The 25548-nt window shown below is 51.0% G+C and overlaps 12 protein-coding genes across 12 annotated transcripts; 7 read left to right on the top strand and 5 right to left on the bottom strand.

The window, feature by feature from the left end:
- Nucleotides 1-726: 726 nt before the first annotated feature.
- Nucleotides 727-1745, bottom strand: ASPVEDRAFT_84196 (SDR family NAD(P)-dependent oxidoreductase; the record flags this gene model as incomplete). Its single annotated transcript, XM_040817508.1, has 2 exons — nt 727-1281; nt 1398-1745. 2 exons carry the CDS (start codon nt 1743-1745, stop codon nt 727-729), a joined length of 903 nt encoding a protein of 300 aa, XP_040668475.1.
- A 393-nt stretch (nt 1746-2138) lies between these two features.
- Nucleotides 2139-3288, top strand: ASPVEDRAFT_42210 (uncharacterized protein). Its single transcript, XM_040812531.1, has one exon. The coding sequence runs from the start codon at nt 2327-2329 to the stop codon at nt 3122-3124; it is 798 nt and encodes a 265-aa protein (XP_040668474.1). The 5' UTR covers nt 2139-2326; the 3' UTR covers nt 3125-3288.
- Nucleotides 3246-5727, bottom strand: ASPVEDRAFT_689212 (Zn(II)2Cys6 transcription factor). The gene is made up of 2 exons (XM_040816007.1): nt 4358-5727; nt 3246-4309 (listed from the first exon to the last, which is right to left on the bottom strand). The coding sequence occupies exons 1-2, from the start codon at nt 5476-5478 to the stop codon at nt 3367-3369; spliced, it is 2064 nt and encodes a 687-aa protein (XP_040668473.1). The 5' UTR covers nt 5479-5727; the 3' UTR covers nt 3246-3366.
- A 121-nt stretch (nt 5728-5848) lies between these two features.
- ASPVEDRAFT_193755 (uncharacterized protein) lies at nt 5849-7536 on the bottom strand (the record flags this gene model as incomplete). Its single annotated transcript, XM_040809145.1, has 1 exon — nt 5849-7536. The coding sequence occupies one exon, from the start codon at nt 7534-7536 to the stop codon at nt 5977-5979; it is 1560 nt and encodes a 519-aa protein (XP_040668472.1). The 3' UTR covers nt 5849-5976.
- A 490-nt stretch (nt 7537-8026) lies between these two features.
- On the top strand, nt 8027-9822 carry ASPVEDRAFT_53331 (uncharacterized protein; the record flags this gene model as incomplete). Its single annotated transcript, XM_040814779.1, has 5 exons — nt 8027-8264; nt 8325-8522; nt 8578-9139; nt 9200-9442; nt 9504-9822. The coding sequence occupies 5 exons, from the start codon at nt 8027-8029 to the stop codon at nt 9820-9822; spliced, it is 1560 nt and encodes a 519-aa protein (XP_040668471.1).
- Nucleotides 9823-10272: 450 nt separating this feature from the next.
- Nucleotides 10273-12831, top strand: ASPVEDRAFT_42207 (IQ calmodulin-binding motif protein). The gene is made up of 6 exons (XM_040812530.1): nt 10273-10644; nt 10695-11000; nt 11057-11567; nt 11614-11745; nt 11802-12194; nt 12246-12831. Exons 1-6 carry the CDS (start codon nt 10285-10287, stop codon nt 12518-12520), a joined length of 1977 nt encoding a protein of 658 aa, XP_040668470.1. The 5' UTR covers nt 10273-10284; the 3' UTR covers nt 12521-12831.
- A 69-nt stretch (nt 12832-12900) lies between these two features.
- Nucleotides 12901-14722, bottom strand: ASPVEDRAFT_132536 (sugar porter family MFS transporter; the record flags this gene model as incomplete). The annotated part of the gene is made up of 6 exons (XM_040806926.1): nt 12901-13233; nt 13284-13602; nt 13653-14122; nt 14168-14272; nt 14323-14561; nt 14620-14722. The coding sequence occupies 6 exons, from the start codon at nt 14720-14722 to the stop codon at nt 12901-12903; spliced, it is 1569 nt and encodes a 522-aa protein (XP_040668469.1).
- A 1032-nt stretch (nt 14723-15754) lies between these two features.
- On the bottom strand, nt 15755-17402 carry ASPVEDRAFT_131818 (putative MFS phospholipid transporter (Git1); the record flags this gene model as incomplete). Its single annotated transcript, XM_040806863.1, has 5 exons — nt 15755-16136; nt 16184-16494; nt 16539-16557; nt 16605-17203; nt 17250-17402. The coding sequence occupies 5 exons, from the start codon at nt 17400-17402 to the stop codon at nt 15755-15757; spliced, it is 1464 nt and encodes a 487-aa protein (XP_040668468.1).
- Nucleotides 17403-18194: 792 nt separating this feature from the next.
- ASPVEDRAFT_84188 (uncharacterized protein) lies at nt 18195-21617 on the top strand (the record flags this gene model as incomplete). The annotated part of the gene is made up of 11 exons (XM_040817507.1): nt 18195-18250; nt 18301-18731; nt 18779-19028; nt 19105-19294; nt 19352-19366; nt 19412-19439; nt 19511-19574; nt 19648-19913; nt 19963-20384; nt 20428-20685; nt 20730-21617. The coding sequence occupies 11 exons, from the start codon at nt 18195-18197 to the stop codon at nt 21615-21617; spliced, it is 2868 nt and encodes a 955-aa protein (XP_040668467.1).
- A 161-nt stretch (nt 21618-21778) lies between these two features.
- Nucleotides 21779-22930, top strand: ASPVEDRAFT_132702 (NAD(P)-dependent alcohol dehydrogenase; the record flags this gene model as incomplete). The annotated part of the gene is made up of 2 exons (XM_040806948.1): nt 21779-21919; nt 21968-22930. 2 exons carry the CDS (start codon nt 21779-21781, stop codon nt 22928-22930), a joined length of 1104 nt encoding a protein of 367 aa, XP_040668466.1.
- Nucleotides 22931-23248: 318 nt separating this feature from the next.
- On the top strand, nt 23249-24013 carry ASPVEDRAFT_99800 (oxidoreductase, short chain dehydrogenase/reductase family; the record flags this gene model as incomplete). Its single annotated transcript, XM_040818799.1, has 1 exon — nt 23249-24013. A coding segment is annotated over one exon (765 nt), but the record flags the coding sequence as incomplete, so codon positions are not given.
- A 143-nt stretch (nt 24014-24156) lies between these two features.
- On the top strand, nt 24157-25333 carry ASPVEDRAFT_62664 (uncharacterized protein). Its single transcript, XM_040815630.1, has 4 exons — nt 24157-24501; nt 24548-24624; nt 24680-24763; nt 24809-25333. The coding sequence occupies exons 1-4, from the start codon at nt 24302-24304 to the stop codon at nt 25276-25278; spliced, it is 831 nt and encodes a 276-aa protein (XP_040668464.1). The 5' UTR covers nt 24157-24301; the 3' UTR covers nt 25279-25333.
- The last annotated feature ends 215 nt before the right edge of the window (nt 25334-25548 follow it).

Genomic DNA, 25548 nt, shown 5'->3' with positions numbered 1-25548 from the left:
AAGAGGGGTACTGGTCTCATTCGGCGGGGGATGGCGTAAGATTGTACGTCGTGAGTACCAGGCAAGATCTAGATTCTAGGGGGCCGCGATCCGCGAAAACCGGGTCTCGATCCTCGAGTAGTGGATGATCTCGGAAAATAGATGAGCGGATGAGAAGCTGGTCTGGTGATGATGGAAAACAGGTGAAGGCTTGAGGTCGGGGGTTGGAGAAGGAGGATCCTATCCTTCTGGCTCTGCAGATCGTTTGATCCCCCTCTGCTTGGCGATGGTCTACGGCCCTGGAGGGACAAGCCGCCATCCACCAACATGCCTAAGGTGGTGTAAGCGTGATTTTGAGTATCAATGAGCTGATAGCGCCCGTCCAATGACAAAGGCGAAGTGTTAGACTTTTTATTTAGCTTCAGATCCCATCGTTATTAAATTGCTCTCGAGGTGACCCAAGACGGCCTTTGGAACAATTCAGGTAAAGGTTATCGCTTAACGTCGGCAGCGAGAGAAGATCTGATAGCGCTGGCATATGAAAGCCGTGGGCGTATCTCACAACTGGGCTGTATTTTTGTATCATATTTCGTCAGCCTGCTAGAAGATTAGAACTAGCTACTGCCTCCTTCGGTACTTCATCTACCCCACTGCAACTGGATGTAACTCTCCCATAGACTACCCGCAGTAAACCGAAGCCCTAAGAGAGAGCGCCCGTGTGTATTCCCAAGTAAACAGTCAACACCGTTACTCGTTCCTTCGTCTCGCAGCATCCTTCTGAATCGCGTTTTCTGCCTTGCCCTTCCACTCTTTCTCCCACCGCGACAATGCCGGCCGGTCCTCAAGAATATCGTCACACCCCCACTGCATCCGAGCCTTGTCCAGCGCCTGATCAACGTCGTCATCTGGACAAATAATGTAAAACGACCCCTTCTGCAAGCCCCGTTCCAACTCCTCAGCTACCTGGCTCGGCGCCCAGGATCCCTTCATCTTTGTCACTTGGCCCTCATCCGTAGGGCCGACGTTGCCCATCAAACCGGTCCATGTCCACCCAGGTACAAGCAGGTGAGCCGAGATGTGTGCCGTCGTGGTATCGGACCGGAGATCATGCGCAAGATGTTCAGTCAGGATCTTGATCGCGCCCTTAGTTGAGTTGTAGGCCGGGTTACCGCCTCCTGGGGGGTTTGTGATGCCCTGCTTCGAGCCGGTGATAACGATGGATTTCGGTGCTGTGTCTTTCTTTAACAGCGGTAGGAGCGCGCTGATGCCGTTGATCGGCCCGAAGACATTTGTGTCGAAGATCTAGATGGCCGGGTAAAGCGCATGTCAATAAAACCAATATGCGGTTAATATGCCGGTATATATTAAAAGTGCCGTGGTAGGGTCCATTCCGAGATATTGCGTGGATTTTGTCTCACCTGTCGCCAATAATCTGTGTTATTAATCCAAGGGCTTGAATCCTTGGGCTTCGTCCCTCTTGCTGCATTCAATAGGACAAGATCAATTGTTGGGAAAGTTGACTGTATTTTAGCGGCGACGCTATCCCATTGTGATTTGTCTCCGACGTCGATAGTGTATGATTCTGTTTTGAGAGACGCGTCCGCTGATGCCAACACATCCCTGGCTTTCGGGAGATTGACGGCATCAACATCGAGAAGCGCAAGATGCATGCCCCGGTTGCGACAGAGCTTGGCTACTGCGAACCCGATGCCGGATGCAGCGCCGGTGATGAGAGCGGTCTTCTGATTCTGTAAAACAGCGGCCATTTTGATGTAGGCTGAGTGATTGGGGTTGAAATTGTGGTTTGAGGAGTTGAGGCAGGCATTTGTAGTGCGGGGGTGCGGAAATAACGGAGTTTGCGATGTGGAGGTGTAAGCTATGGGCAGAATTTATGGATAATAGAAACTTGTATAATTTTGAATAATAATGCAAATCATGATCTTGACCCTCTTCCAATTCCTAAACGCTATGTATACTGGTTGATGGTTTTGTCTATTACATATATATATTTCTCTGTTATTCGGTCTAGGCCCTTAATCCCTAACAAAATGTTACTCGTCACGTAGCTAACCCAGAGTGGCCATGGACGGGTAAGCTTTTTTTTTTTTGGAAGCATGCACCCGATTAACACAATAACCCTACCATGGAGAGTACCTAGGTGGCTCCTTATTGGAGGTAGTTTCCAATTGATTATGGTTTGCTGGAGGTGGCCTGTAGAGCTTGTTTTAACCGTGTGACATCATGCAATCCGGATTATTATTCCACATGAAATACTGAGAAAGGGGCCTGCTGAGAGGGAGGTTCAATATTTTCCATTCTTCTTCTGACTCAATACTGTGTATCCAAAATGTCAACCTCTAGTTTTCCATTTACTTGTGCTCTCGTCACCGGTGGCGGAGGAGGCATAGGTAAAGCATTATCAGCGTACCTGATTTCCAAAGGCGTCAAGGTACTTATCGCCGGCCGCACGGAATCAAACCTCAGGTCGACAGCCCACGAAATTGGAGCAGCGGATTTTTATGTTTTAGACACAGGCAAAACAGTTGACATCCCCGAATTCACTTCGCGGGTGACAAAGGAGCATCCCGAACTGGACTGCCTGATAAATAATGCGGGCGTGCAACGACCGCTCGAGGTGTACAAGACCCCGACTCAAGAGTTCCTTCAGAAAGCAGACCAGGAGATTGACATCAATATCCGGGGTCCGATGCATCTGACTCTGGCACTGCTCGACCATTTCAAGACAAAGCCATCAGCGGCGGTTATCAACATATCCTCTGTGCTAGGATTTATCCCGTTCTCAGTGATCAATCCAGTCTATAACGGGACCAAGGCGTGGTTGCATTCTTGGTCGGTGAATTTGCGGACGCAGCTCGAGTGGGCTGGATTGGGGGATAAGATCAAGGTGATTGAGATTGCACCACCGAGCGTGGAGACGAATCTGCACCGCGAGAGAGAAAACCCAGACGATAACAAGAAACATAACAATCCGAATTCCTTGAGCATAGAAGAGTTTATGAGCGACGTGTCGCGGCAGCTAGAGAGTGGGGGGGAAATGATCGGGGCTGGACCAAGTGCGAACTTTGTGAAGAAGTGGTATTCTGCTTATGGGGAACCATATGACAAGGCTGCGAAGAAGCACTGAGAAGTGGTCATGACCGTGAAACTGTGTTCATTGGCGACTGGCCTATGTATTGAGACAAGAAAAGACTGAGTTCCAAGTTGCGGCAAATGCCAGATTGAGACCCAGATAACATAGTGTATTGTTCCTGTAGTCTAACGACGAATTAATTGCGCAGGGAAAGAGAGCATGGAGGATTGAGTCACATGTTGTCTTTTCCACATTTGTCCTTCAGGAACACTCCGCCATCCACGCTCCACCGACAACTACATGAACAGGAAATCGAGTTCCGGATCGTAATAACCGTTCAGCTGCATATTGAACGGATCGAAGAGGAACATGTCCGAGAATCCAGGTTCCATTTCCTGATATTCCCTCCTTTCATGATCTAACTGGCTTAAAGTTGCGTTAGAATTCGACGACATGATCCTCCCTTCGCTAGACAGAAGCACATTCGACCGCTGGCCTTTTGCTTCTGGACATTCCGTGTCTCTGTCAACGATATTTTGATCCCTGTACAAATGTGGTAACACGGAGTGCTTCGAAGCGAGGTGCTCTCGCTCGGCGGTTTCAATGGCTGCCGCTACGCTGGAGTCCGGTGAAGATTGAGTAACAGATGCACGTCCTAGTGCATTTATCAGGCGTTCAGAGTCCTTCAGACAGTTAATCACATTGGTGTATACCCGTCCCAACGGCGCGGCAAGCTGCAATGCTTCGATGAGTTTTTTCTTTAGAGACATCACGCTGTCCTCGCCATCCTCTAGGATTAAATGAGGAAGATGATGCAGAATCTGGGCAACTTGATAAATCGAGACTGCGAGAAGCTCGTCACCGAAGTACTCGCTGGACTCGAGGTGATATAAATCGGACCACAACCCACAAAGCCGGACTGCCGTGCTGAAGCATGCATGCTGGCAGTATTCAATGAAATCCCGTGGCGTCTGAGCCAACGCATCTTTGGATACGGACTCACGAATCCCAGGAACACAAAAGCGGTAGAGATCGCAGTGACACATCATCCATAGCGTATGAAGCCCTACATATATGCCAGCCTCGCGAGAGTGACCGATGAACACTAGTCTCTGTGAAGTGAGTTTGAGCTCCGCTGGAAGGGTCCGTTCAAACGTGTTTAGTTCAACCTGGAGAGCCTCCATTGAGGGTCGGCTATCGGCTGGGCTATCACCTTTTCTCCGGACGCTTTTGGTATACCTGTCGCTGATTAGCAACTCTTTTCAAATTCCATCTTAAAGATCGAACCTCAATATCCTGTCTCGGATCGCGAGAAGCCTGAACTTGAAGGCGTGTGCGTCTACATTCGCATTAGGTTCCATGCCAGTCTCGTCGAGGAAACCAGCATTCGACCCAATTCCCATCTCGAAGCTACGCTCATCGCACGGCAAGCGTATGTGCATTTTCTCCACAGGGAAGACGGCCAAGTCTTCCATTCCACCAGAGTATAGCCGATCTAGCTGATATATTGCCCACACAAGCCGCCTATTCGACTCCTGGACAAGAGGGTCCGGATTGCTAGGCTCATGGTTCAATCGCATTGTGAAAGCCGAGCGGGCGGCTAGGGCGAGGAGACTCCAGGCATCAGGGAATTGGCCAGCTTGGAAACGAAATCGCAACAGCATCACTAGAACCCTCAAGTGTGCGAGTGTCTGCCTTCCTATTTTCCTTAGAGTGTCATCTTGCACTTCCTGCATCAAAGCCCGAGCCGTTAAGCGCCCATCCGGCCGAGAGTCGTTCATGAACATACCGAATGCCACGATACATTTCAGTAGATTGATATCGAGGTCGCCCTTACTCCACTCAACTAGGATACTTGGCTTGTGGAGAAAGACTGGCGCGGCCCTGCTCGCCGACTCGAAGTAAATATCCAGATAATGCCTTGCTGTTGCCTTTTCCGACCACCAGGGTATTGTCCCGGATGTGATACTTGGTATCGTTGTAGGGGTTGGTATGCTCATTACTCCGTCGTCGCCACCATAATCGGCTTCCCTTGCTGGAAGATCGCAAACCAAACTTTTGGAAACGCATCTTTCACAAGGACCCCATCCAGAACATCTTGCTTTTCCATTCCGACAAGCCCCGCACGCCTGGCGAGCTCTTTTCCTCCTTGTCCCGGCTTCGGTATAGCTTGGTCGATCCCCAAGGTTAGCAATAGGGCTTATTGACCTTCTATCATAAGAACAATGGAGTTGTAGTCGCACACAAGCAGTACAGACGGGTTGAGCACGATCACACTTGACCTTCCGTGAACGGCATCGATTGCAAGTGGACGACGCAATCACGACATGGAGACTATTATCATCAGTTGTTGATGTCTTATGGGACATAACTACGCCATCCGTAGTATTCCCTGGGGACATGGCCATGGATGTGGTATGACAGGGAGTAAGGAGGTGCTGCCGGCTGTCGGCGGATATAGCCGTTCCACTGTTCCGGCTCGGAGGGTGCGCGCTAGCGGGCCGGGGGTTTGCGTGCGAGACCCTCCTGATGGCGACAGCACGCTAATTGGGTGTTGCTATATGAGACCATGGGCAAAATAGAATCGGATGATGCGAAATAGCCGGAAACATCAGTAGTAAGTGGCACTATTCTTCAATATACTGGTCTGTCCTCGTGGCACAAACCTCTGTGTTTCATGAGATAAGCAATGCCCCAATGACAACGACCGAATATAACCCTGCTGGCGCTGGATGCGGACTAGGATCTGAACAGCTGAAGCTTTAAGGATTCAGGTGCGCTGGCGAGATTATTACTACATTGGTATCTCTGGGTAGTTACAGATTATCTAGTTGACGCAAACTCCTAGAGTTCCTTGCGACTCTTGATAATATTGATGCAAAAACCAAGTATAGCCTTTGGAACGTTTAGCTGATGTTGCGAAGGCGCTCCTCCATCTGTTCTTTGGGGCTCTTCAAGGCCACTTGTGGGAACCGATTATCCTTCTCCCACGGCAAGAAATCGCTACCCTCCACAAGCCAGCGGAGGACTTCCTTCTCATATTTGGCTACGAGATCGCGGTGTTCAGACTCAGCGGCGAGGTTGTGCATTTCATGCGGATCAGCAACCCGGTCGTACAACTCCGCGGGCTCGTACAGCCGATATATGTAGGCGTATCGTTCGTCCCTCAGCGAGATTGCCTTCCCAACGAGAGTGGTATCCTCGTGCTGAAGACCCGCCTTGATGTCGTACGGGTATGGCGCCTGCTCAAGCAAGGGTTCTTCAGTTGTTAGGAAGCCGCCTTCAGAGAACGCGTACTTTTTGTGCTCTTTCGAATCGTGAATGAGGATTGGGACCCACGACTTTCCACTGTGAGGAAAGTGTTCTCCGATTCCTGAGAGTTCAAGCATTGTGGGTACAAGGTCTACCATCTCTGTCATCGGGTTGACGGTTTTGCCTTCAGGAATCCCAGCACCTCCTATAATTAGAGGCTCTCGTACGAGCGTCTCTGATAACCCGGATGGCCACTTCTCAATCAGACCGTGGTCTCCCAGATACTCGCCGTGGTCGGTGAAGAACATAGTCACCGTGTCCTTCCAGAGACCCAAATTTTCCACTTTCTTAATCACACGGCCAAACTGATCGTCTAGACGGGAGATCATGCCGTAATAGGTGGCCTTGATCTCTTTCCACATATCGCCAGTTGCCCGGGCTGTCCCATACCTTTCACGGATGGCCTTCATATAACGGGGCTCATAACCAGTCTTCTTTTCGGGCTTTGAGACAATGTCGTTCATTTGAGAGCGGTTATACATTGAAAAATAGGGCTCCTCCACCTGGAAAGGACAATGAGGGAAGATGAGTGGCATGAACAACACCCACGGCTTGTCCTTTGGCGGGCAGTCGAGCCACCTTAAGGCCGACCGTACCACTGCCTCGTCGTAGTCGAGAGCTTCATTAGCGTTGCGAAGGCCTCTGTAAAATAGCCGACCCCAGACATTCTCCTCGTCCACTTTTTCCTTACTGCCTCGTCCAAATTTCGGCATAAACTCTGGAGTTTCTAGGAATCCGTATTCCGTCACGCTCAGTTCAGTGACAGTCGGGGCGAAGGTGTCCCCCCTCGGTGCCAGGCAGGCAATATGATAACCGTTTTCTTTCATGCTGCGGAAGATATTGGGCTCCCAGGGCTTTATGAGGTTTTCCAGACTGCGATGGCCACTCACATGCGGATAGCATCCGGTGAACATGCTACATCTTGACTGCGAGCAGACGGAGGCCTGGGTGAAGCAATTGGTGAAAAGGGTACCACGACGACGAAAGGCGTCGATGTTTGGCGTCCGGACTTCCGCTTTATCTTCTGCAGTGCAGCTTAACGAATCGTATCTCAACTGGTCTGGCATGAAGATAACATAGTTGGGTCTGTCTCCGCCGTTGGGGGACGAGACCTTCAACGGGAGAGGCTTAGGAGGAACAGAATATGACGCCATCTCGATATTTAATTGTGAATCGAGTCGATAATCGAGTTGGAATTATTTCCGAGGAGGTCCAGCCTTTATTAGACAAAAGGATGCGGCCGACTATCGCCCAGATCATGGAATGTCGGGCCCACCAGGTGTATACCGAGCCGGACAGCGCACCGGGAAGTACCGACATGTACCGGGTATCGCTATGCACCTCCTTGCGAGTGCCTGCGGAGGGTCATCCACTTTAGCTTCCCCAGGTTTTTGACCCAGTAATATCTTTACTTGCACTCTTGCGTTTCAGGTGGAGAAAATTGCCTCACAAGAACTGAATCGCAACAATACGTACTTAAAAGAGTCTTAACAGCCCCCATCCAAATGTTTCTGGTCTCGGCGGATGTAGGCCTGTCTCGGTCAGACCTTTCTACTATCCATCTCAGTCTCACAAAATACGGACGCAACGGTTTCTGCGGGTCAATACGATAGCTAAATAGCCTGTGTTATTATATCCCTGGTCATGGGCGTCGTCTTCGACAAGGCCCGGTACTTCAACCGGAGGCTTGCGTTTTCTATCTTTGTTATTGCCGTCTCTACGTTCAATTATGGCTTTGACAACCAAGCCTTTGCCACGACCCAGGCCATGGAGGCCTTCACTAGGCGTTTTGGGGAGTATGATGAGAGTACTGGGAGCTACGCAATTAACTCCCAGTGGCTGGCCCTCTTCAATAGTTTGAATTATATTGGCTTTGCGGCAGGTACGTTGTCATTTATCTATACGCCTACTGGTGTGCCTTATAACGCGATTTTGCCTCCAGGTGTTATCATCGGTAGTTTCATCTCAGCACGCTTTGGACGGCGTTGGTGTATGTTCGTCATGAGTGTCTACGCCCTTATCACGGCTACCATAAACGTCACATCCAACTCGAATGAACAAATAATGGCCGGCCGTGTTCTCAACTACGTATATGTTGGGATGGAACTGTCAGTGGTTCCCGTCTTCCAGTCGGAAATAGGTATGCCAAAAACATTTTTTGCCCAAAAGATATGGTTGCTCACCAAGTTGGACAGTTCCTGCGCCAATTCGCGGCTTCATCGTTGGGACATATCAGCTCAGCCTCACTCTAGGTGGTGTGGTAATTAATGCGGTTTGTTACGGGACGAGCCGCCTCCAGGACGACCGAGCATGGCGTATCCCACTCGGCTTGTTTTATATAGTTCCTACTCTCATCGCCGCATCAATATTTTTTCTCCCTGAGTCCCCAAGGTGGTTACTTCAACGGGGCCGAGCGGAGGAAGCTAAGTTTAGCCTAAAGAAGCTCCGTGAAGGGGCATTCACAGAGGAGCAGGTTGAGACAGAGTTTAGAGAGTTGGAGTTTGCTCTCGAAAACGAGGTAGAGCAGGGAAAGTTCATTGAACTGTTCAAGGGAAAGAATCTCAAGCGCACGCTTATTGTGGTGGTCATCAACTTCTTCCAACAGGCAACTGGCCAGGCCTTTACCTCCCAATATGGTGGGGTTTATGTCCGTTCCCTGAAGATCTTCGACCCAATGTTATATACACTCATGAGCAGTTGCATCATGTCCGCTGTCATGATATGTATACTATTCATCGCTGATAAAGTGGGAAGACGGTATGTTTCCAGTTGCTCTTTTCCTATACTGCCTTTTTTTATAATACTAACCGCTTCTAGAAAGCTACTTATGCTATCATCTGTTATAATGATAGCCGGCCTCATGACCATGGCTGGCCTCGGCGTCCAAGAACCGGTGACAACACCAAGAATGAAGGGAGTGATCTCTCTGATGGTTATATTTGGTGTCGGATTTGCCAGCGGATGGGGGCCATTGACCTATGTGGTGGTGACGGAAGTCACGTCGCAGCAACTGCGAGACCATACATCTCGTCTTGGGTTTGCCATAAACGTCTGTTTCAAGTATGTACAAGCCGATTCAGCAACTGGCGCTTTAACTGCTAACAGCCATTTCCTATTACAGTTTTGCCGTTAACTTCTCTGTCCCATACCTTGTCTTCCCCGATGAAGTAGGCTTGGGTAGTAAAGTGGGGTTTATATTCGGGGCTGTTGCGTTCCTGTCACTCATATTCACTTACTTTTGCGTACCTGAATGCAAGGGCAAGACACTGGAACAGGTTGACTGGCTATTTAAGAACGGTGTCCGGCTGCGCGACTTTGGCAACACCGATGCGTCTGGAATGCTGGGTGGAGGATCAACAGGGCCAAAGGAAGCTGATATAGAAGCCACTTACAAAACTCCAGAAGGGTATGTACAGCAAAGGAAAGAGTCGCCACCCTAGGCCAAGCTCTGCAGAACGCTTGCAAGGCCGAGCCGACCTACCGGAGGGGTCGAATCGCCCCGCGCATGTGATCTGGGTTTCGTTGTATATATTACATTATTTATCTTCCATATTCTACTTGAATTATACTGTGGAAATGGTATACCATGGTCTTGTTGAACATTGCATAGCAGCCACCTGATATTGTCACCAGCGCTGGCAGTTGCACAACCACTACTGCGTCTACCCCCCAGCAGCAGTTCTTGACAATTAACGCATCCCCAATGGACCCGAAACAATAAATAAGAATACTATTCCAGAAAACCGGAGACGCTCCAAAATTAAGCAGCTGTGGTATACTGGTGCCTAACGAGGGTGATGTCATCGTGAACATAAGCGTCATGTGTTTCCAAACAATTTATACCGTGAACCTTGTAAGGCTGTCTCCCTGCTCCACCAGAACCCCATCCAGTTTATCTTATTATGCCATCCCTAAAACCTTACCATGCCGTCTTCTGCATTATCCTGGCCGTCTCTCTAATCATACTGAAGCGCTCCTCCACCAAGTCCAAACGCTACAGACGTCGCATGCAAATGATCCCGAAAATGGTCTCATGGAACGTCTACAACCTATGCCATGGTGATCGCACAGTTAGCTCGGAGCTCGCCGGCGATCCGACACTGGCTCCGTATAAGCTTTTCAAAGAGCTATACGAGAGCAAAGACGCCGACAAAAGCCCAGACCTAGCAAGTGATGAAGAAGATGCCGAAAGCGATGAATTGAAGAAGGCGAAAGAGTGCGGAAATTGGGGAGATTCTGAACCGAGCACATTGTTTCTTCGAGTAGGCACACTCACCAGAACCTCGAAGATCGGTTAGTTTACTGTTTGTAGATTTACCATGACGCGCTCGCCGCGCTGGGCAGGAATCCGCTTGGTGGAGTTGTCTCTCCGCCGCTAATGGGAAGCCACGGCGTTCTCCCGCTGACAATAGTTGCGCCGCTGCCGGATCTCTGCCGGCATTTGGCCAATTGCATTGTTCGTGCGGAGAAGGAAGTATTTCTTGCGACGAACTACTGGATTTTCTCGAATGCGTCGACGTTGATCACTAATGCCTTGAAAGAACTGTCGAGGCGAGCAGGGAAGCGCGGGGAGAAGGTCGTTGTCAAGTTTCTTTATGACCGTGGTGACCCAAAGCAGGTACGTGCAGGTCGAGCCTAGGAGTTCAATATTTGTACATCTGACTGTATGTATAGGTCTGGGAGAACCACCTGAACGTTGATGAGAAGAAGTACGTGGGAGGGAAAGTCAACCTACCAACTTCCGATGAGATTCCGCATCTCGATATGCAGGTGATCAACTACCATCGGCCGATATTTGGCACGTTCCATGCCAAGTTCATGATTGTAGATCGACGCATTGCGTTGCTGCAGAGCAGCAATATCCAGGATAATGATAACTTGGAGATGATGGTTCACGTCGAGGGGCCGATTGTGGATTCCTTTTATGATACTGCGCTGATATCATGGGGTAAAGAGTTAGATCCACCATTGCCTATGATGAACTCTCCTGCATTAGCTGCGCCGGTATCTTGCTTCTCAGCGTATGAGTACGACCGCCCGCAAGAGAGTGATGGTGATCTTCCACAACATACAATTGACAATGAACATTACGATGTGGACGTCAAGTCCGAGGCGAAAAGAGTGAACGAACTACTTAAGCCACGGGAGGGAGAGTCTCGAACGAAACCAGTCACCCGCCTTCTCAGTAAGTTCATAATATACATGAAACTTCATGTAACTAACCAGTTTAGACCACACAATCCAGTCATCGACAACCGGAGACGCACCAGACGAAGACCAAGAAAACCGGATGGAGCCATACATTGTGCACCCACCACACAAACTTTTCCCAATGGCATTAGTAAACAGAGAGCCATACGGAGGCAAGCCCGTCCATGACCCGCCATCCATTTCAAGCCCTACTAACAAGCCTTTACAGCCCCCGACCACTCCAGCACCGCCGTCCCCCAAAACGCCGCATTCCTTGCCGCAATCAACAACGCCAAACACTCCATCTTTATACAGACACCAAATATGAACGCCGAGCCACTGCTCGACCCGCTTCTTGATGCCGTCCGTCGCGGGGTGACGGTCACAGCATACCTCTGTCTGGGGTACAACGATGCCGGGCAGCTCCTACCGTTCCAGAATGGAACGAACGAAATGATTTCGAACCGGCTATATGAGTCCCTCGAGACGGATGAGGAGAAGTCCCGACTGAGGATATTCAACTACGTCGGGAAAGACCAGACAGGACCTATACATAACAAGTTTAAGAAGCGGAGCTGTCATATAAAACTAATGATTATCGATGAGGCGGTAGCTATACAAGGTATGAATAAACCAAAACCCCTTCAAAAGTTTAACCAGCTAACGTCACCAGGAAACGGCAACCTGGACACACAATCCTACTATCACAGCCAAGAAGTCAACGTGCTTATCGACTCGCCCCAAATCTGCCGCGCGTGGCTGGATGGGATAGACCGCAACCAAAACACGGCTAAATACGGCCTCGTGAGTCCCGAAGATGGGTGCTGGCATGATCCCCAGACCGGCGAGATTCCGGAGGGCTCTATAGGTCTTGATCCGGGGAGGTTTAGCTGGGCGAAGGGGGCTGTGGGGGTTGTGCATCGGGTGAGAGGGACTGGGGGATTTTGATAGTATATATTGATATATAGGTGTACTACTTGTAGTATATTGTAGTATAACTTGTTCCTTTTCTTATGTTTACAAAGTATGCAAGGCTGAATGGATCCACCTAGATGCGACCCGCGGTGGGTCGATGTTTGGGTATAGTCTCCACCAAGTACGGTGTCGATGCTGGAGAGGCTTATTCTGGTATATTAACAAGGATTGGCAGGTTACCAAGAGAATACATGGTCAAAAGAAATATTTGAAGACCCAGCCTTCGACACTATAACCAGCCAGAAAGAAGTAGCGATGTATAGTGCAACTATACAGATCAATAAAATTGTACTAAATACCCAACGAACGGCCGTATCGCTTGCATCCACCAAAGACCAGCAACAACCAACCAGTCAAACCTTCTCAGCATGAACAGTCTCCTTCTTCACGTCGTCCCCATTCTCGCCAATTCCCGGTCTGACAGAGCTCGGCGCCCCAAACAGCGCATCCATCTCTTCGAGTGTCTTGCCCTTCGTCTCAGGAATAAAGAACCACGCCCAGAACCCCATGGCGATCATCAAGGACGCGAAAAAGAAGTACGTGCCGTATCCAAGAGATGTGATCATATATGGTGTTGTGCGGCTGATAATGAAGGACCAGAGCCACTGGTCTGCTGTTGTAATTGCGACGCAGAGCATGCGGATGTCGATGGGGAAGATCTCGGAGCATACGACCCAGGTTATACCCTATGGACTTATTAGTTGGGCCTGACTATATGGTTCGGGTAATTTCTTACCTGCCAAGTAGCGCAGTATATCAGACCGTATAGATAGACACAAACCATGGCTATGTACCCCCAGGCGTCCTGAACTGTGTCACCGCGCTGTGAAGACCCTGTAGGATCACGCTCGAAGACGTAACCCCCGATGTACCACATGGGAAGACTGCCTATGAAAGCACCCCAGATGAGACCGCTACGGCGGCCGACCTTTTCAACGAGCCAGACGCTGAAGATGATCATGCCGAGGGTCTTTGCGATCCCGTAGAACCCAGTTGCAAAGAGCTTGGTGTCTGTTGAGTTGATTCCGAGGGTTTCAAATATTCGGGGTGAGTAACTAGCCCTAATTGTTAGCCATATTGCTATTATGTTTAGCAGGTGTCATACTATGTAATGATATTCACCCCAGTGAGGTTCTGAAATGCCATGAGTAAGAGGCCAATGCCAATCCTGTTTCGAGTTCCTCGTTGCCACATTCGGTTTATATAATACCACGGGTCGTACTTGTTTCCCTGTGGTACAATGTCATATTGGAGCTGTTCGCGGATTTGCTGCAATTCTCCTTGGATAAACGGATGCCCCGCAGGAAGGGCACGAGCCCAGACCAGACTTTTCTCTGCCTCAGCCCAGCGGTCTTTCTTTGCATACCACCGCGGGGACTCAGGGCAAAAGAAGACTCCCGCTAGTAGCAAGCCCCCTGGGAGAAGCTGTATACCGAGAGGAATCTGCCACTGAGCCATACGCGCGGAGGATACAGTACGGTTAATGGCGTAGTTGATCCAGAAACCAAGCATGCCACCACCCTGGGAGCAGATTTCAAAGATCCCAACAAGTCGACCACGAATAGAAGCTGGTGACTGGGTTTGTTAGCACTTGCGAGGAGATCTAAGGTAAGTGCTCACCATCTCAGCTATGTAAACCGGGACTTGGAGTGATACAGCCCCAATGCCGAACCCTGCAACGGCCCGGCCAGCATATATCAAACCAAGATAGCCCGACGATGCAGTCTATCATATATATATTAGTCTACGAAAGCATCAAACGCAAGACGACTTACCATCAGACTTCCACCCACACAAAAGACACAAATAGCCATGACGATTGCATTCCGTCGCCCAAATCTCTCCCCAAGCGGGAACGTAAGAAGCGAGCCGAAGAAACATCCGGCCTGGAACGTCGACACAATGTTTCCCTCAAGAGTATCAGTCTCAGTCTCCGAAGCAGACACCAGGCCAAAATCACGCCGGAACGAATCCAAGGCCATCGTCCCGCCAATCACACTGGTGTCGTATCCCACTGCCACAACCAGTTAAAAGACATCCAATTGGCCATTCATGATATTTAAAGTGCTTACTCGCAATAGCACCCATACTCACAATAACCGTGATAAGGTGAATCCGCCAGTTCCGCACCTCAGGCGGGTCATTGCTGTTGTTGGCATGCAGACTGAAGCCCATGATGACACCGTGGGCCTGCACCGTAAGATCCCAATCGAGAATGAGATTATCACACGCAAGACACGCAAGACATGCAAGGCGTACAAGGCATACACGAATCGAACGAATATCCCTCACAGCCCAAGTGGATTGATTGACAGCCTCGTGGAGGAGGCTGTGCTATGGTTTTATCCCCGGATGCAGCAGGTCCACCAGCTCCACAGACGATACACCTACCCCGCAATCCCCGGGATATATCGCTGCCAGTGTAAAAGACGAGCGAGTCTCCACAGACTTGGGTTGGCTTGGTCTATGCGTGGACGGGTCTTGGTCCGCGGCTTGGCTCCTGTACAGTGACTGCCGAGACGATGTGCGGGTCTTGGCCCGGGGAAGTCTGTAATTAGGGTTATGGAGATGTCTGTGCGTGGAAAGTATTCTATCACTCAGTGAGGTCCCTGCAGCTCAAGTTAAGATTGGAGTCTGCTGGATTGTAGGAAAGAGGACCGCGTTTGCCACACTGGCCGCTCTTTCTACGCCAACCAGCTGGTATTCTTTACCTAAAGAGCGGCGCATCTCCCACTTTTATACAGCGGAGTGTTTATCCGTGGTCAGAATTAGACTTGGAAAATCCGAGTTCTGGCGATGGTCCGTTGACAGCATAGAATTCACGAACAGGAACTGACATTTCATCATAATTAGTGTCGGAGCGAATCTAGATATCAGTCTAGATGTCCAAGGTAAGAGATACGACTTCACAAATATGATATACTGCCCTAAGCACGTTATCCGGGTCAGTGTTCTTCGGATCCTTCAAAAATAATTTCGATAGTCCTTTAGGGCTCTGGGTTGCTCGTTAAACTGGGGGACGAGTGTCGAGGTCGTCAGATTTGAACGAGAACTCCTGCCAATACCTGGAAAGTCAAATCCACCCTCTCTCACACAGCGTCTACCGAGAAGAATTATTGATCTTATTTACATAGATTAAACACGGTTGAACCGCGCGAGGCTATTTATATCGGTACATAATACCCGCCTGTGTACCAGATATACCAATTACTGTCCACTGCCACTACCGTTCTCACTCTTCTGCCCCATGGACGAAGTGTCATACCCATGCTCCTCGAGATACCGACGGAACTTGCTATCCTCCTCAGTAATAGTATCTTGTCCAATATGCGGCAGACAGAAGATCGCCAGCGCCGCACTGAAAAGACACAGCGCGCTCGACACAAAGAACGGGTCCTGACCGGCCCGGATCTCATTGGGCGCATTGTCCTGGATCACTGGGAAGACATAAGTCCCTACGAACGCACCGATTTTGCCCGCTGCGGCTGCAATACCGTAGTATTGTCCGCGGATGGCGGTTGCGCTGGTTTTGGCGGCTACCAGGCCGATGTTATCGCCTGGACCGAATTCGCCGAGAGCAAGGAAAATTCTGCGCTGTGTTAGTTGGAATTGATGGTTGATACTGCAGTAACATACCCGTAAACGACGACGAACGCTGCGACGTTCTTCGGAGTGTTTAGGTACTCGTAGCAGCCGGACATGATGAAGCCGATGACACCTTGAAGACCGACGCCAATGGCTAGGGTTTTGCGCGGTCCTAGCCAGTCGCTTGCGAAAGCACCAGAAACTGATCCAGGGATATAGAATAGATTGACAACCGTGTTCCATCCGAAGCTCTTCCACAGGGGATAGGAGTCGCCGAGGATGAGGGCAATCCAGGCAGAGGAGTAGAGGTTGAAAGAGTACGCAGAAAAGTCGTAGACGAACCAGATAAGAGAAACAATGGCCTAGACTGTTAGCGCTTGGGCTTTTTGGTTTAGACGAATCTTACCAAGCGCTTCCAATAGAATCTAGATCGCATTAGCGTGCTAATCAAAATGGTGGCCGCGGTACTCACTTTATGATTAGCCAAATAGGAAATTTGTGCATGCGCTCGCGATTGAACTCCTCGGGCTCGTTCAGTTTGAGTCGGAGGTACAGCAAACTGAGCGGCGGAATGATGCCCAGTCCCAGAGCCACACGCCATGCGGCTCGTAGGTGGTTTTCCGTGAAAATGAGAACGAGAATCATAGGCGTAAAGGCCGAGACGACGAATCCAAAATCAATCTGGAGATTGGTGAACATGATAAACCAGCGATTGCGGTGGCCGTTTTTCAATTCGCCGCTGCTCTCTGCGCAAGCAACCGACCCTGCAGGATACTCGCCGCCGATTCCAATACCCAAGAAGAAACGGTAGGCGGCGAGGGCGGAGAAGAGACCATAGACACTTCCGTGGTAACCGTATGATCCAGTAGAGAGAATGGCAAATAGGATGAGGATGAGCGTGGAAGCCAAAAGCGAGCCCTTCCTGGACCAGTGGTCACTCAGAACCCCGAAAAAGAGCATTCCAACGACGGTACCGGCGAATGCGATGGACGAGACGTTCTTGCTGGCGGAGGATTTGGTGTAGGCATCGGCGTAGATCATGCTGAGCATGGTATTGACGGAGCCAATGACCTGGGAAGTTAGTTGCGCGGACGAAGAATGGGAGAGAATTGCGTACCCCGTTGAGATAGCCGTCGGAGAAGAGACCCGCGCCGCACGCAATGGTCGGCCAGCTGCGCTCCCAGCGGCTTTTGGCCGTATTTTCGAGAGGTGCATTTTCAGTGGAAGGAGAGACATCCTCGCCTACGACCTTTTCCTCGTCTTTGGTCATAACGGGTTGTGAGAAATGCAATGTAGAGAGGGAGAAGAAAAGCGGGGAAAGCAATGAAAGGCAGAAATAAGAGAAATGAGAGAAAGGGGAAAAAGAAGTGAAAAGAAGTGAAGGACCACGAGAAGCGGGCACGCGACTCTGGATCAGGCAAAGCTTTGCATGCGACTAAAAAGTCATTATGGAAGCCGGTGGAATTAGGCTCAGACCGAGGCCTCTTGATAAAGGCGAGCTGGAATCAACAACAGTGTTTCTCCTGCTCGCACATGCCTGGCCGTCTGTAAACCATTGGCCGTTGAAGCGTCGCATGACTGATTGATTTCTCCTTGTTGACTGCTTCCTGGCCAAGAATACACAATGAGCTTATCAAAGCTTGGCCCCTGCCAAGTGGCAGAAAGTGACTGCCTGGACTTGATTCATCGCAAGTGAGGAGAGACGCCGGGGCACGTGGTCCCTCGGTGATCCCCGAAGCGTTCCTTTCTGTTATCGAAGATCGGATCCTTAGTGGAGGATACGACCGACCTTCCAAATCAAATCTCCCAGGCCAAGGAGAGGTTAGAATCGTCAAGTATGCATTGCTGGCCAAGCTCTCAGTGCTCCACATACCGGTAACTGGCCGGCCCACTCAAGAGGAGCTCCTCCGGCATCCTGCTACATGGTTGATACTGGTTATTCTGTAACTACCGTCGGCATATCGGCAATTGGCCTCTATACCCTGCAAATGCCGATCACGCACACCTTATCTTCAATCAACGACAGGTATGCCGTTTTGAGCAGTTGTCAGATACTACTGAAATGTCACTGAACGAGATCCACGGCCGACTGGCCCTAATAACGGGTGCATCAGGAGGGTAGGGCTGATTATATTGAATAATGACCAGGCATGCTGATTTCAAGCTAGGATTGGAGCAACATGCGCCCACCAGCTCGCAGAAGAGGGCGTCCATCTCGCCCTCACCTACTCAACCAATGTCAAATCTGTCAACGAGCTCGTCGAAGACCTGAACTCGCGATATGCCGAGAAGAATCTCCAAATTTCTACCCACCAGGTCGATGTCGGCCGTCCCGATGAAATAGCTGCCATGTTTCGCGAAATTGACGCCCAGCATGGCCACCGACCAGATATTTTAATATCGAATGCTGGACACGGCAAACGAGTGCCTAATGTGTGGGACATCACCCTCGAGGAGTTTGATAACATGTTGAACATCAATCTGCGCGCGTCATTTGTCCTGGTGAAAGGAGTGGTAGAACATATGAAAGCTCAACGTTGGGGGCGCATTGTATTCATGTCGTCGATCGCTGCATCGGGAGGAGGGATTAATGGATGTCGTAAGTCTATCTCAACTGTGAGACCGAATATTAACCGGCATGCCCAGACTATGCTGCTTCCAAAGGTGGACTTACCGGGATGATGAAAAACCTCTCTACGCGCCTGGCCGAGTATAGTATCAGTGTCAACGATGTTGCACCTGCGATGATTGGCGATACAGGCATGGTGCCATCTACTACGGCAGTTCCGGGCATTGCATCCACTATCCCGCTAGGTCGACTGGGGACGCCAGAAGAGACGGCAAATGTTGTGACGATGCTGGTGAAGACAGGATACATGACGGGACAGAGCCTCCTGTTAGCTGGGGGGCTGAAATAGTATCTCACGGTCAATATTTATCCCGCAAGTAAATATAATATGGACATTCTCTAGAATATTAGTGCCTGCAAAATCGGGAGTAATCGGCCGTCTGTGTTCCGATGAGGTCATCCGACGACCACAACATCTTCCTCCGCACTCGTCTTCGCCATTGACTGCTCCGACTTGCATCAAGTCTGCATTTATTTCTGGAAAAATGCCCAAATCCGTCAGCCGGAAGTCCGGACTCGCAGAACTAAGAGCTGTAAGTACCCGAGTCAGGAACCACGCGATCGATCGCTTCTGATCAATTCCGACGCAGTGCACAGAATGCCGGGTAAGAGACCACCGACCACCTCCACGAGCGGCTAATTGATGCAAGGGCCGGGTGCTAGAAACGGAAAAGCAAGGTACGTACCCTATCAGTTTACCCCGGACTATTGATCTACGGCCGAATTAAATGCTGATGCCCACGCAACAGTGCTCCGGGACGAATCCCTGCTCGTACTGCGCAAAGGCAAACAAGGCCTGCGTTTTCGGGCCCCGTCCGTCTCGGACGCCTTTGACTAGACGGTAATTATATATGAATACCGCGAGTTCAAGAGCTGATGTAGATAGAAACTTGGATGCTGCAGAGGTCCGCTGTACAGGTTTGCTATCACTACTGCGCAGATTGAACCCAGATGTCGATATCGAAGATGCGCTGCGAACGATCGCGCCGGACTCTGAGTACCCTGAGTCTGTTGAGATACCGCAAGAGTTAGAGCCTGGGTCTGAGAGCCCTGGCTCCTCGCATGGCTTCGAATGGAATGAGGCTTCTATGGCCCGGGACCCGGCGGATGGAATGGTGTCTCTTCCTACAGCAAGAGCGGAGGGATATCTCGGTACGGCATAAACCATTTAATGTCAATGTTGGCTAATGTAGACATGTAGGGAATAGCTCAGGAACCAGGCTCCTACAGACCATCTCGGACCTGCTCCCAGAAAACCTGCAGGAACACCAAGGGGAGTCACCGGCGCGGGCGAGTCAGGCGGGGAGTCCGTCTCTGTTAATGCATTTTGCGAATACAGCTGTGCTGGATAACCTCGTTGATGCGTATTTTCTGTGGTATAACTGCTCATACCCGATTCTACATGAGACTACGTTTCGGGAAAAGTATCGCAGTCGACAGCAGATCCACCCGCGCTCGAGCTGGCATTTGATATTCTACCTTGTTCTGGCTATTGGACATTGGGTTTCTACTGGGGGGTCACCGTTGAGCCAGTGTAGTTATTACATGGCTGCGCGGTCACGTATGTCGATGCGAATGTTGGAGTCGGGAAGCCTTGTGGCTGTTCAAGCGTTCTTGCTCATGGTATGTTTGTCGGACTATATGGAACTATTTCTGACGAGAACAGGGTAACTATCTGCAAAAGCGAGACCGGCCGAATACAGGATACAACTACATTGGCATCGCGTATCGAATGGCGCTGGGTCTGGGTCTACATCGGGAGCCGCCGTCAGGAACACACGATACCTTGTTGAACGAACGTCGGCGAGCCGTTTGGTGGGTGGTGTATTGCTTCGACAGTGGCTTCAGCCTGACAACGGGGAGGCCGGTCATGGCATCAGACTCTTTTATCGAGACCCGTCTTCCGCTTAATGTAGATGACTCGGTAGGTATCTCGGCCAGGTTATTTAGCATCTCTGACGGATATAGAATTGTGCTTTGGACTCTCCCTTGACTGCACCGGTGGATAGACCGACCACATACTCTGCTATAATCGCACAGGCACGACTAGTGTCAATTGCAAACCGAATATTCAGCGAAATAATATCCTGCCCGTACAGGCAATCGTTTGACCTGAAAGCGCCCCGATCCATCGACCACCAGCTCAAAGCTTGGAGACTGTCACTTCCCTCTTACTTCACAGCACAAGATGTACCAACCTGGTTCCGTGGCCCACGCGCAATAGTCGGATGGAAAGAACAAAACCTGCGCATGCTACTGTGGTGGGGGAGTCAGCGTCTATGCAGCGTGCCTTCAGAGCGCGAAGAAGCACAGAACATGTGCCATTTCGCCGCAGTCGAGACGATCCAAGACGTCACAACATTCTGCCGCGACTTCTTCGACACCCTCCACACAGGCCTTAGCTGGTACGCAACCTATTTCTTATTCCAGGCCAGTGTTGTCCTGAGCATCCATCACCTTCGACCGCTCCCACCGCTAGACAGCAGCTTGGCGGCCGTTAATCAAGAGCTCTGGTTCTCGTCGATATCCCGGGCCCGCGACTGTTTGGCCTCGCTAGGCCCAACAAATAACGCTGCGATGCGGTGTCTCGCCGTCCTTGACAGGATACGGGATCGTTCTCCGCCAGGACAATCAGCGCAGATCCGAGAATATGACTCGGCTTACCAGACACAGGAGCCTGGTGGTGAAATGGCGGATACGTCACTGGCGCCGTTGGCTGTTGATCCCACGTTGCAGGTGTTCTTTGAAGATACATCGTGGGAGAATGATTTGTTTGAAGGGCTTAATGGATTCCCTAGCACGGATGAGGTTGATTTGTTTGATTATGTTGGGAATACAGGCCATGCTATGCCGTGATCAGACAACCAAATACCAGACATCGTTACATAGCCAAGATGGTGTCTCCAACGAGCCCGCAAAGACGAGGGGTAGTCGGCCAACAGTCGGCCGACAAGCATACATTCAAATTCCAAACCTTGGTCTTGGAACTTCCTCCAACTACCCAAGCCATCCCAGACATGGCGACTGATCCAGAAAACCTCTCCTGCCTACTCTACGGGCCTCTCGACGCCCGTTTCGAGAACCGTCCCGTCCCCATCATCAACAACCCTCACGATGTCATCGTCAAAATCGCCTATACTGGCGTCTGCGGCAGCGATGTACACCTCAACCCCTTTGAATGATCTATACAACTAAATACCCTGTAGGTCCACTTCTGGTTCGACGGCGGGATCCGCACATTCGTCTCCGAGTCAAGCCCACTAACAATGGGCCACGAAGCCTCAGGCACAATCCACGCCGTGGGGTCCGCCGTAACAACCCTCTCGCCCGGCGACACCGTCGCAATAGAGCCCGGTTACCCATGCCGGCACTGCGAGAGATGCAAAGCCGGGCGCTACAACTTGTGTCCGCGCATGAAATTCGCCGCGGACCCGGGGTCTGGATTACACGGGACGCTGGCGAGGTACTTCCTCCTCCCTGCGGAATTCTGTTATCGTATCCCTGAGGGCTCTGGGATTGGAGTTCGCGAGGCGGTTCTTATTGAGCCGCTGGCTGTTGCGGTTCATGCGGTGCGGCTTGCGGGTGTCAAGCCTGGGGATAGTGTGGTTGTGTTTGGGGCGGGGACTGTGGGTGTGTTTGCGGCTGCGGTGGCGCGGGAGTTTGGAGCGCGGGTTGTTGTTTCGGTTGATCTTTTGGAGGAGAGAGTGCAGTTTGCGAGGAGGGTTGTTGGTGAGGATCTGGGACGGGTGTATATCCCTGATAAGGATCTGGATGCGGAGGGGAATGCGCGGCGTATTCTACAGGCGAATGGTCTTGACGGTGATGGTGGGCTGGATGTTGCTATTGACGCCTCTGGTGCTGAACCGTCTGTGCAGACTGCCATCTATGCGCTGCGGATGGGAGGGACATATGTGCAGGCTGGCATGGGCAAGCGCAAGATCGAGTTCCCGATCTCGGAGATGTGCGAGAAGGAGATTACAGCAAGGGGGTGCTTCCGGTATGGACCTGGGGATTTTAAGCTGGGGATCCAACTGGCAGGTCAAGGGAGATTGGGAGCGAAGTTGGGAGAGTTTGTGACTGCAGTCTTCCCGTTTGAGAGGGCGACTGAGGCGTGGGAGCTGGCGAAGACGGGAAAGGGCGTTAAGACTGTTATTGAGGGGCCCAAGTAGTCAGACATTAAGCGTACTCTAAAGCATTCACTGGCCAATACAGTATACAGTCCTATCGGAGTAGATCCAACCGATGCACTGAGTATCGGCGAGAGTGCTCCGACATGTAGATGCGGGGACAGCACCTACTCCATCTCCATCTTATAAACCCCGCTCTTATACTCACGTCTTTACCTCACTCCATCTAAATCAATCCAAGTCAACAAGTACAGTACGATCAAAATGACCACAGAACGCGACGCCCTGACCAGCCGCCAGGTGCCATCAATGACACTCAGCACCGGCACACCCACCTCCAAAACAGGCCCAACACCACACGCAACCAGCGCCGCCCAGCGCTTCGCCATAACCGGCAACGCAGTCGTCACCGGCGGCGCCGGCACACTGGGTCTAACAGCCTGCACGGCCCTCCTGGAACACGGCCTCCGCGGCCTCCTAATCCTAGACATGAACCCCAGCACTTCGGAGAAAGAAATCAACGATCTCAGAAGTAGATTCCCAGAGGCCAAGATCCTAACCGCCCAAGCCGATATCACAGACGAAGACGCCGTCGATGCGGCCTTTGGCCATGCAGCCCGGGATCTCGGGTCGGTGGATATCCTCTGCTGCTTTGCGGGGATAGTAGGGTGTGCTGACGCACTGAGCATGCCGCCGTCTCAATTCCGGAAGGTGCTCGATGTGAATACCACGGGGGCGTTTATATGCGCACAGGCAGCGGCAAAGCGCATGGTGGAGCAGGGGACGGGCGGGGCCATAACGTTTATTGCGTCGATCTCTGCGCACCGGGTGAATTTCCCGCAGCCGCAGATTGCGTATAACGTGTCGAAGAATGGGCTGCTGATGATGAAGAATTGCCTTGCGGCGGAGTGGGCGAGGTATGGGATTCGGACGAATACGATTAGTCCGGGGTATATGGATACGATTCTGAATGAGGGGGATGGGCTGCAGGGGCATCGGAAGATCTGGGCGGAGAGGAATCCGTTTGGGAGGATGGGGGTGCCGGGGGAGTTGACGGGGGCGGTTGTGTTGTTGTCGAGCGAGGCTGGGGGGTATATTAACGGGGCGGATATTGTTGTTGATGGGGGTGGGATTGTTTTTTAGATATTCTTAGACAATACCTAGAGATAGCCTACGTGAAGCTGAATTACCCGACCTGCTCCGGATAATTAACAAGTTTAAACTCCGTATACTCCCAGTGGACCAGATATCCACTCAAGTCGGACGACAGCTCCCCGACCCCCTCTTCTCCTCCCCCGGTCTATACTCCGCCGATGAAATCCAGACAGAATCAACCGGTTAAATACCCCTCACACCCAAACCCAACAACAATTCTTCACGACCCTGTACATACTGACATACACCACCTTCACCATGTCTATGACACAAGAGAACTGCGCCGTCGTGCGCGACGGCTTCCCGCGCCCATTCCCCGATACGCCCTCCAACGTCCTCGATCAGTTCAAGATGGCCGGCAAGGTCGTGACCGTGACAGGCGCGGCTGACGGGATTGGGTATGCGGTTGCTGAGGCCATGGCGGAGGCTGGGGCGGCGGTTGCGCTGTGGTACAACTCGTAAGGGACAACCGGTCTTTGAAAGTGATCGATGCTAATGGGCTAGAAACGATGCTGCTGTTGCAAAAGCAGAGGCCCTGGCGAAAGAGCACGGCATTAAGGCTGTTGCGTATAAGGTCGATGGTGCGTACCAAGACTGAGGCTGCAAGGAGAGCAACAAGAATACTGACAGTAACAGTCTCCGACCCCGAGGCCGTGCAAAAGACAATCGCCGACGTGGTGAAGGACTTTGGACGCATCGACGTATTCATTGCCAACGCTGGTACGTAACCGTTATTCATTCTACAAACTCTTGCTAACAGTCCAGGAATGGCCATCTCCAAACCAATCCTCGAGCAAACCCTCCCCGAATACAAGAAACAGCTCTCGGTCAACGTCGACGGCATCGTCTACTGCGCCAAATACGCCGGCGAGGTCTTTGCGCGCCAGAACAGCGGAAACCTCATCATCACCTCCAGCATGAGCGCGCATATCGTCAACGTGCCCACCGACCAGCCCATCTACAACGGGACCAAGGCCTTTGTGACGCACTTTGGCAAGTCCCTGGCCCGGGAGTGGCGCGAGTTTGCGCGCGTCAATATTGTCTCTCCCGGGTTCTTTGATACCAAGATGGGCGCCAGTCCGTTGGCGGTTAACGAGGCCTATCGGATGGCTGTCTTGGGGAGACAGGGCCATACGAAGGAGATTAAGGGGCTGTATCTTTACCTGGCGAGTGAGGCGAGTAGTTATATGACTGGGAGTGATGTGCTTATTGACGGGGGGTATGTTCTTCCTTAAGTAATAAGCATAAATATATAAATATAGAATAAATGTTACACTTTTGAAGCAAGTTAACTACTCAGTCAACCGTAACTACAACCTTAACTTTGGTTAGACATCTGTTTCTATTCAGCACTTGTCAATATAACAATAATAGTGGATAGATATGGATAGATACTCTCTTTTGTTTCTCTTTTTGTAGACGGCTTTCTTTTTCACTCAGTCTCAGCACGATCTCTAGGTTACCATCTCGACCGTCTTTTGATCGGACTAACACTTCTCTCGCCA

The sequence above is a fragment of the Aspergillus versicolor genome (genome assembly GCF_001890125.1).
Source record: "Aspergillus versicolor CBS 583.65 unplaced genomic scaffold ASPVEscaffold_5, whole genome shotgun sequence".
In the NCBI taxonomy this organism is placed as follows: domain Eukaryota; kingdom Fungi; phylum Ascomycota; class Eurotiomycetes; order Eurotiales; family Aspergillaceae; genus Aspergillus; species Aspergillus versicolor.
Note: the sequence above shows the minus strand (reverse complement) of the source record. Positions and strands in the feature narration are given on the sequence as shown.